General features: G+C 48.9%; 2 protein-coding genes across 2 annotated transcripts in view; both read left to right on the top strand.

Annotated features, from left to right (window-relative positions):
* The first annotated feature begins 5,220 nt into the window (after positions 1-5,220).
* On the top strand, positions 5,221-6,120 carry LOC146342606 (vomeronasal type-2 receptor 26-like). Its single transcript, XM_084807926.1, has one exon. The coding sequence runs from the start codon at positions 5,221-5,223 to the stop codon at positions 6,118-6,120; it is 900 nt and encodes a 299-aa protein (XP_084664052.1).
* A 3,926-nt stretch (positions 6,121-10,046) lies between these two features.
* LOC146342607 (vomeronasal type-2 receptor 26-like) overlaps positions 10,047-10,395 on the top strand; it is a 31,399-nt gene continuing 31,050 nt past the window's right edge. Inside the window, exon 1 of the mRNA XM_084807927.1 lies at positions 10,047-10,102. Within this exon, the coding sequence (XP_084664053.1) occupies positions 10,047-10,102 (56 nt within the window). The remainder of the gene's footprint in view (positions 10,103-10,395) is intronic.

Raw genomic sequence — 10,395 nt, forward strand, 5'->3', positions numbered from 1 at the left:
GTAGCCTATCACGTGTTTTTTTTTCACTTTTTCTTTCGCGGCTGGGGAGACGGGGCACTTCTCCCCAGCCTGAATTTCGGCCGAGCGAGGCGGGGCGCCTCCCCCACCGGCCTGAATTTCAGCCGGGCGAGGCGGGGCGGGGCGCCTCCCCCCCCTCGCCTGAACTTCGGGGGGAGAAGTGAAGCGCCTCCCCCCCACCGCGAATCACCCCTGTGAAAAGGTAAGTGACTTTCGTACATCCCTACTTCCAACTCGACAATATGCCTAACATGGAGTTGGCCTTTTCTACAGCGGCCGCACACTGTGTCAGCATTTTCATTGAGTGTCCACCATAACCCCAAGATCTCTTTTTTGGTCAGTCACTACTAGCTTAGATTCCATAAGGTTATACTTGAAGTTAGGATTTCTTGCCCCAACATGCATCACTTTACACTTGCTTACCGCTGAACCGCATTTGGCATTTCAATGCCATTCTCCAAGTTTGGAGAGATCCTTTTGGGGCTCCTCATAATCCCTTTTCTTTCCTTTTTAAACCCCAAGCACCTTAAATAATTTGGTGTCATGGCAAACTTGGCGACTTCACTGATCACTCCTAATAGCAGATCATTTATTAACAAGTTGAAAAGCATTGGTCCCAGTACAGATCCCACAGAGCATTCCACGTTTGGTGGGCGGCCAACAAGAAGGCACTCTCCCTTGTTACCACCCTCTGAACCTTCCTCAGAGGCACTTGGAATACATTTACGTAGCCTATCACGGCAAAAGAACAGGAACGCAAATGGCGGCTGCCGTAGCTGCCCCCATTTGCATCCGCAGGCTCCATACACCTGCGAATGTACCTGGCGGCGGCTCTCCGGAGTTACTGTGGAGCGGAGCCGGACGGGTTAGGATTTCAGGGGGAGGTGTGGAGCGCCTCCCCCCCCCCCACGAATCACCCCTTCAAAAAGGTAAGTGATGTTCACACATCCCTAGTTAAAACTTGCACCTTGACTTGGTCTTGGAAATGTATAGGAAGCAATGCAAGTTTTCTATTGAATCTGCCCCCCTGAATTCTGTGGAGGATCATATCTCCGACCTCCACCTCCTCATGAAGTCCCTCACTGGCTGGATCCTGCCTGCTGCCGGCTCTGAAGCCTCAGCGATATGGCCGCCATTGCCGTATTGCTGGCTGGACTGACAGACTGTGGACACAAATGACGTCTGCTACACCATTTGTGTCTCTGCTATTTGATGTGATAGGTTACGTAAATCTTTACATAGCCTATTGTGTGAAAAAACAGGGACGCAAATGGCGTCCGCTATGCCAGACACCATTTGCGTCTGCAGTACATCAGTCCAGCCAGCGGTAGGGCAATGGCGGCCGTATCACTGGGGCTTTGGACGTGGCCGGCAGCCCAGCGGAGTCAACATGGAATGGTGCCTGCCAGTGAGGATTCTGGGGGAGGAGGAATGGATCACCTCCCCCCCAGTGGACCCCCCGCAGGCAGCAAGGTAAGGGATTTGTACATCCCTACCCTTGCTGGAGAAAGGCTGAGCAATATCCTCCAAGCAAATTTATTTGGAGTAGGTATTGAAAGCATTGCAGTGGTTTCAAGTAGGATTGAAACCACTGCAATGCAATACTCCCTACTACCATCTCTGAGAGACACCCCAGAAGGATACCATGGTTGATAGTAACAAAAACTGCTGAGAAATCAAGGAGAATCAACAGGGTCGCATGCCCCCTGTCTCTTTCCAAACATACATCATTGTACAGGGCCACTAAGGTTGTTTTCATGCCAAAACCTGGCTTGATCCCTGACTGAAATGGATCCAGATAATCCATCTCATCCAAGATCATCTGGTTGGCAACCGCTCACCCAAGGACTTTGGCCAGGAAAGGAACATTTGCAACCAGCATAAAAAGGGAGGCTTTCTTCAGGAGTGGTCTCTCTTTCAGGCATCCTGGGACCACTCCCTCTTGCAAGGAGGCATTAATCACCTAACAACAGCTAGGGATGGACAGAACACTTACCTTCCATTCTGTTCTGTTTTCCGCTGGGGGGGGGAGGTGATCCATTCCTCTCCCCCAGAATCTTCCGGAGCGGCTCTGCTCCAAGAGGATTCTGCAGAGCCGCACACTGGCTCCGTACTGCTGGCGATACAGTAATGACGGTCGCCATTACTGTATTGCCAGCAGTACGGAGCCAGTGTGCTGTTCCACCTGAAATCCTCCTGGAGTGGAGGTAAGTGATCCCTTCCGCTGCAGATTCCAGAGGCCAGATTCCAAAGAATCCAGCCTCATTTGAGTCCAGGGCGGAATTCTTTAACATCCCTAACAACACCAATAGGGATTTAAAAAACAAAACAAAAACTGTAGTTCTGAAGACCAAAACCAAAAAAGACAGCTGCACCAATTATAGGTTCTCTACATGTTTTGAGAAAACTCTGTAGAGGGGAATCTCAAACTGTTAAACACTGCTCAGGAGCATTCTCTCTCCTTTTCCTCATCCAAGGAAGACCCATCTAAGGAAGACTGGATACTCTCAAGGAGATTCCCTTGCTAAAGAGTTTTCTTCAAATGCATCAGGAAATTATAATTGGTGCAGCTGCCTTTTTTTGGTTGAGGCATTTATCACCTCCCTGGCTCAGCCATCTGTTCCCTCCTTACCAGATTTAAAAAGCCATGAGGGACAAGGATCCATCTTCTTCAAGCTAGGGATGTACAAATCCCTTACCTGCGGGTCTGGCCGGTGGTCCACAGCAAGAGGAGGCTATCTGTCCCTCCCCCGGGAATCTGTCCGGACCCGCTCTGCTCTGTGGCAATCCTGTGGAGCCGGCTGCTGGCTCTGCTCAACTGGTGATATGGCCGGCCGCCATTGCTGTGCTGTATTGCTGGGGTAGGGTAAGTGAGTCTCCGGATGCAAATAGCGTAGTGTGCGCCATTTGCAGCCTTAAAGCTGGTAGATTAGCCTAATTGCAGCTGTAAATGGCTGCATTTAGGCTAATCTACCACCTTTATGGCCGCAAATGGGGCCCACTATGCCATTTGCCTCCAGAGACTCACTTACCCTACCCCAGCAATACAGCACAGCAATGGCGGCCAGCCATATCGCCAGCTGAGCGGAGCCAGCGAATCAAAGCCGGTATAAATATTTACGTAGGCTAAAACGGCAAATCAAAAAGGAACGCAAATAGCACCCACTATGCTATTTGTGTTCCCCTTTCTTTTCGCTGTCTTATTCTACATAAATATTTCCATAGACTAAGATGGCAAAAAATAAGGAACGCAAATGGCGGCAGCTGTAGACGTGATAGGCTACGTAAGTCTTTACATAGCCTTTCACATCTATGTAAAAAAACACCCCACACACACACGACCAGACTGCAAATGGTGCTGGAGCTGCCGCCATCCGGAACATCCACCCCAGATAAGTCTCATCCCGGTAGGGATCCACAGGGGGCGGGGGACTGGCAGGCCATTCTCAAGTTACCAGCAACAACAAAATCTACTTTAAATGGTACATAGCACAAAGCCTCCAGCAGCTATTTGTCTGATATGTGATGGGCTTTATCCCATGAGAAGGTGTGATAAATAATTAGGGATGGCAGAGAATTTCGCCATGAATCTTGGGAGGTCAAATGCCAATGCATTCGGCTCCCTGAAATTGGCGGTGAAATTCTCCGCCCCCTCGCCCCCCCCCCACGATGGGACTTACCTCATGCGAATGTTCCTCTCGGCGGTGGGTCCCGGCGGCATTTCGGCGGCGTTTCGGCGGGGTTGGAGGCGGCAGCCGGCCTTCTGACCGGCTGTCGCTGCCGCCATTACAAAGTAAATGTAAAGAAAAAAAACACACACATGATAGGCTACGTAACGATTTACGTAGCCTATCACGGCTAGATTTCCAAAGTCAGCCATGATAGGCTACATAAATCGTTATGTAGCCTATCATGGGTGACCTTGAAAAAAAAAAAGCGACATACGCAAATGGCGGCGCCCATGGGCGCCGCCATTTGCATTCCTTATTTGGGCCCGGGTAGTCTACATAAAATTTACGTAGACTACGGCGAAAATAAGGGTAACGCTATTTGCGTTGCCCTTATTTTCGCCGTAGTCTATGTAAATCTTTACGTACATGCTTTTTTTTTTTTCAAAGTCACCCGTGATAGGCTACGTAACGATTAACGTAGCCTATCATGGTTGACTTTGGAAATCTAGCCGTGATAGGCTACATAAATCGTTACGTAGCGTATCATGTGTGTGTGGGGCGTTTTTTTACCTTTACTTTTTTATTTCGCAGCCGGGGAGACAGGGCGCTTCTCCCCGGCCTGAATTTTGGCGGCGAGGGATGGGGCGCCCTCCCCCGGCCTGAATTTCGGCCTGGAGAGGCGGGGTGCCTCCCCCCCAGCCTGAACTTCGGGGGGAGAACCGAAGCGCCTCCCCCCCACCGTGAAGCAAGCTGCGGGACCAGGTAAGGGACTTTCGTCCATCCTTATAAATAATTCCTTCAACTTTTGTCCAGTTCTGTCAAAAACTACTGATACAGAAGATATAGCAGTTAACCTTTCTTTTCTCTTCAAAAAAGTTACCCAAGGCACAATACAAACCACTGAGGTCCCTTCCAGGAGGAATATTCCTTCTGTGCTCACCCCCAATGGTTAGAACTTCAAGTGACACACAATAAAGTGTTCACTCCTTGATAAGCGTGGAGCACTAGCTAAAATTATTATTATTATTATTATTATTATTATTATTATTATTATTATTATTATTGCATTTATATCCCACCTTTTTACCTCTTGCAAGGAACCCAAGGCGGCTTACATTATCCTCCTCCTCTCCATTTTATCCTCACAACAACAACCCTGTGAGGTGGGTTGGGCTGAGAGTGTGTGACTGGCCCAAAGTCACCCAGTGAGCTTCCATGGCCAAGTGGGGACTAGAACCCGGATCTCCCAGCTCCCAGTCCAACACTCTTGCCACTACACCACACTGGCTCTCCATTTTCCAGGGTTCTGTGATTTCATTTGGCTTACCCCATCCTTGAGCCTATAAACCTAAGATGCCATTTTAGAAATGCAACACTCAAACCCCTAAAACATCCTTTGCCACATTACACAGTCTCAGCCCTGAATGGATCCCATATTTTGAATGGAGAACCCTTTGTATGTGGAAGAAACATGACAGCATGTAGTTGAAATTTATGGCATATTTCTGAGATCAAGTATACTTTTTCAGACATGAAAGACTGCATTACATGTGGAGATCAGAGCTATCCCAACAAGAACCAGGATGCATGTATTCCCAAGATTGTAAGTTTCTTGTCTACTGAAGAACCTTTGGGGATCAGTTTAACCCTCTTTGCTCTTTCCTTTTCTTTGATCACCGCTCTGGTGCTAGGAACATTTTTGAAGCACCACAACACTCCCATAGTCATAGCCAATAACCGCAACCTCACCTACACTCTCCTCATTTCCCTCCTGCTGTGTTCCCTTTGTGCATTGCTATTCATCGGCCGTCCTCAGAACGTGACCTGTCTTCTCCAACAAACTGCTTTTGGCATCATCTTCTCAGTGGCTGTTTCCTGTGTGCTGGCAAAAACCATCACAGTGGTTCTGGCCTTCATGGCCACCAAACCAGGCTCCACGATGAAGAAGTGGGTGGGGACAAGACTGGCCAACATGGTTGTTGTCTCCTGCACCCTGATCCAAGCAAGCATCTGTACTGCATGGCTGGCAACCTCTCCACCATACGCAGATGTTGACATGCATTCAGTGGCTGAACAAATCATACTGGAATGTAATGACGGGTCACTGAGTCTGTTTTACTCTGTATTGGGCTACCTGGGAGTGCTGGCCATGGTCAGCTTCATAATGGCTTTCCTTGCTCGGAAGTTACCAGACAGCTTCAATGAAGCCAAGTTCATCACGTTCAGCATGTTGGTCTTTTGCAGTGTTTGGTTATCCTTTGTTCCAGCCTACCTAAGCACCAAGGGAAAATACATGGTGGCTGTGAAGATCTTCTCTATCCTAGCTTCCAGTGCTGGGTTGCTGATTTGCATCTTTTCCCCAAAATGTTACATTATTGTGTTGAAGCCTGAGCTGAACAACAGGGAGGAGCTAATAAGAAGAAAAAAGTGAAGGATTTCAGTGACTATGGCCTTCCCTATCATTTGTAATCTGCAGATGATTCTGAACAGAAGAATAGACCTGAGAATTTCCTTCAGAGTAGCTGAAATGTTTTCCTCCGAGATCACCAAATTCGACTTATAATATTTTCAAAAAATAAACCAAATTCAATCTGCTTATAGAGAAATCAGATTGTAGGTACCTTTCCCCATTCCATTTTGGATGTAGTTTCTTTCTCAGCTGTTCTTCTTAAAGCTTAAGCTGATATACCATGCCCTTATCTGGACAGAGATAGCCTACCTGGAGTTATCCAGGCTCTGCTAACCTCTCATATGGATTACTGTGATGCGTTGTACATGGGTCTGTCCTTGAAAATGGTCTGGAAAAAGATATTCCAGGGGCTTCCTCTGAGTTTTCAGTCTTTAGTAGGGATGTCAGAGAATTTCGCCACGAATCTCGGGGTGGCTGAATGCCGGCGCATTTGGCCCCCCAAAATTGGTGGTGAAACGGTCTGCCCCACCGCCCCCCCCCCGGAACGGGACTTACCTTGGGCGAATCTCCCTGGCAGCGGCAGCTCCGGCAGCGGTTCGGCGGCGGTTCAGCAGCAGCGGCTGCAGAGGCCGGTCTTCCGACCGGCTGCCGCCACCGCTAGGGATGGCGAAGAATTTCTCCCCGAAACTTTGGGGGGCCGAGCGCCAATGTGTTCGGCCCCCCGAAGATGTTTCGGGGAGAAATTCTCCGCACCCCCCTGTCCCCCGCACCCCCCCCCCGGGACGGGACTTACCTTTCCCGAATGTCCCTCCCGGCGGTGGGTCCCGGCAGCGGTTCGTCGGGTCTTCGTCAGGGGCAGGAGCAGCAGCCGCCATTCCAATAAAAGTAAAAAAAAAAAACCCACCCCCGTGATAGGCTACGTGACGATTAACGTAGCCTATCATGGCTAGATCTGCAAAATCAGCCGTGATAGGCTACGTAAATCGTCACGTAGCCTATCGAGGGTGACTTTTTTTAAAAAAAGCGCGTACAGCTAATGGTGGCCCCCATAGGGAGCTGCCATTCACGTTCCTTATTTGGTCGCTGTAGTCTATGTAAAGATTACGTAGACTACGGTGAAAATAAGGGCAACGCTATTTGTGTTGCCCTTATTTTCGCCGTAGTCTATGTAAAGATTTACGTAGACTACAGCAACCAAATAAGGAACGCGAATGGCGGCTCCCTATGGGGGCAGCCATTTGCTTCTGCGTGGTTTTGTTTTGTTTTTTAACTCAGCCGTGATAGGCTACGTAAACATTCATGTAGCCTATCACAGCTGACTGCAGGGACGCAAATGGCGGCGGTTACAGCTGCCGCCATTTGCAGACCCGGCCGGCCAGGATTCGCGGCGGGAGGGACAAGGCGCTTCCCACCCGGCCAGAATTTCAGGGGGGAGGGATGGGGTGCCTCCCCACCACCAGAATTTGGGGGGGAGTGACGGAGTGCCTCCCTCCCACCGCAAATCAGATTTCGTCACAGGTAAGTGACTTTCGTACATCCCTAGTCTTTAGTCATTTTACTTCCAGAACGATTGCAAGGACAAGGGAAGGAATAGTCCAACTGAAGTAACCCAGGTCCTGGCTTCCAGTGTTCTGACCAATTAATGGAACAAACACAGAGGCATTTAAGCACCTGGAATTTATTTATTTTTAATATTATTACTTTTAATTAATTTGATATATTTGAAGTTAATTTTTAAACTCCATAATGTTAATTTAAACTAGGCCTCCTCTGAATAACCTCAACTTTAAAAAAAATCACATTGACACTAGTAATTTAGTGGGCTGATGTCAGAAATGAATCGGAGTGTGTGGAGATGTCTGGCAGCTCAGATTCAGATGGGGAACAGCAAGAACAGAGGGAGGCACCCTCCTTAATGAGCCCAGATACAGCAAGACTTTCTTCCCAAGACCTTGGCACACAGATGGCCCAACCTGAATGGCTCCCCCATTCCTCCACCCTGAGAACTCAAGTTTTGGAGGAGGAGGAGGAGGAGGAAGGCGGGGGGTATGACTTGAGGGATGCTGGGGTCCATCGCAGAGCAAAGCGGGAAAGGTTAGGGGTAGGGCTCAGACACTCTGCCAGGTTGGCCAGTCGTGGAAGCCAATGTAGGACAGAGACACCCTAAGGGAGGGGCATCCCTGCAAAGCAAGTCTGGCTGAGAAGTTCATGCCCAGATTGCTGGCAGCTTCTCTAATTTCCACTTCGGCTCCTCTCTTGATATTCATAGATGTGTGGAGTATCTGGTTCATTGCAGTCTGAGAGTTTCCTAGAATTTGCATTTGTAATGAAAGTAGTCATTCACCAATAAAGGAGTGTTAGCCTGGAGCCTTGTTTCCTGGAGTGTGTTGTTTACGAAGGGAGAGGGCAGATGAACATGACAGCTGGATATTTTGTATAGCAGGGGAGGAGAACCTCAGGCCCAGGGGTCAAATCTAGCCCTCTGGGCTTTCCTAGGTGGTCACTTTCTTTTTGCCTGACCAATAATAATTCCCGGCTTTTCAGCAATTTCTTCCCCTTCTCAAAGGTTGAAACGCCTCTCCTAAGGCTTATATACTGGCAGTAGGAGCTTTAAGCTAAATTACCATGGTATTTTGGGTTTTTTGCCCCTGCCCAGTTTGCCTTTACCCCCCCAAAATCCCCCCCCCAAATTCTCTGAAATGGCATTCAGTCCTCAGGGAAAGACGTTCTCCACCCCTGCTGTATACTGATAGCGAAGTCATTCTCCAAGTCTGGATCTATGTGGAGGCAAAATGGCACCATGCACACACAAGAAGGAGTGTATTGGCCCCAGGGGCATAGCCAAGTCATTTATAGTGTTAGAGAGGCCTAGAGATCCATAATGCTTGCTTAAGTTCATTATCATTGCAATTCCCTTGCTAGTAAGCCTCTGAGCATGTGAAGATGATTCAAAGGGCTGATAGCTAGGGATGTACGAAAGTGACTTACCTTTCCGCAGATTATGTTGATGCTGGGGGGAGGCGTTCTGTCCCTCTCCCCGGAATCCTGGCCAGCCGGCTGTGCTGCGCAGTGATTCTGCGGAGCCTCCAGCTGGCTCCGTCAGCAGCCAGACATCTGGCCGCTGGCTAGCAGGGACGCAAATGGTGGCAGCCATAGCCGCCGCCATTTGCATCCCTGCAGTCAGCCATGATAGGCTACGTAAATGTTTATGTAGCCTATCACGGCTGATTTTAAACAAAAAACAAAAATGCCCATACGCAAATAGCATCTACGCTATTTGCATTCCCCTTATTTTTGCCATCTTAGTCTACGTAAATGTTTATGTAGACTAAGATGTGCCAAAATAAGGAACGCAAATGGCTACGTCCATGGCGCGGTTTTGTTTTGGGTTTTTTTTATGTCAGCCATGATAGGCTACATTTTACTTTTTACTTAGCCTATCACGGTGTTTTTTAAAAATCTAGCCGTGATAGGCTACATAAATCTTTACGTAGCCTATCGTGTTTTGTTTTTTTTTTTACTGGAAATGGCAGTGGCGGCAGCTGGTCGGAAGACCGGCCGCCGCAGCCGCCACCGCCGAACTGCCACCGGAACCGCTGCCGGAGCCGCCACCGCCAGGAAGATCCGCCCAAGGTAAGTCCCGTCCCAGGGGGTGGCAGGGGGGTGGCAGGCCCTTCTGCCACCAATTTTGGGGGGGTGAAAGCACTGGCATTCGGCCTCCCCGAGATCCATGGCGGAATTCTCTGCCATCCCTACAGATAGCACATTCCATACTAATGAGCGAGAGTGTTATCAAGCACTCTGCCTGGGAAGCAAAGTTTGTTTACAGGTGGTTGTGCTGAGAACCAAGTGCTGTTATTTTACGCTGGGAATGAACACTAGGGGGTGCTTGCTGCTGTTATGCTGCTTTATTGCTAGCATGTATTGTATAAAACCCATTGTAACCGATGGCTCTGGGTTCAGAGAAGCTGTATGATCCAATCTTTGGGTACATCTGTGTGCTGTAAGTTACCCAATAAAGTCTCCTTGTAAGTAAGCCTTTGAATCTGATTTATCACTATCTTGGCACTTGTAAATTAAGAGTTCAACTCCCATGGCCGGGGCAACACAGGGAGGTTTCAGCAGGCTTGGGAGAACCTCAAGGTGTTCAGAAGTTGTTGTTGTTGTTTAAACATGTTGTGGGAAAACTCAGGGGGCACCATCCCCCATGCAGCTCAATGAGAGCTGAGCACGTATAGTGGGCATTTAATGCTGTCTGTTATGGGTGGGTCAAAAGCAGGGGTGTACAAACCTCAC

Source organism: Heloderma suspectum, chromosome 6, assembly GCF_057233095.1.
Source record: "Heloderma suspectum isolate Gila_16-S chromosome 6, 16-S_ref, whole genome shotgun sequence".
Lineage (NCBI taxonomy): Eukaryota > Metazoa > Chordata > Lepidosauria > Squamata > Helodermatidae > Heloderma > Heloderma suspectum.

Bases quoted from the DNA above. Each gene is read 5' to 3' on its own strand.
- LOC146342606 (XM_084807926.1), top strand. From the start codon at position 5,221: ATGAAAGACTGCATTACATGTGGAGATCAGAGCTATCCCAACAAGAAC.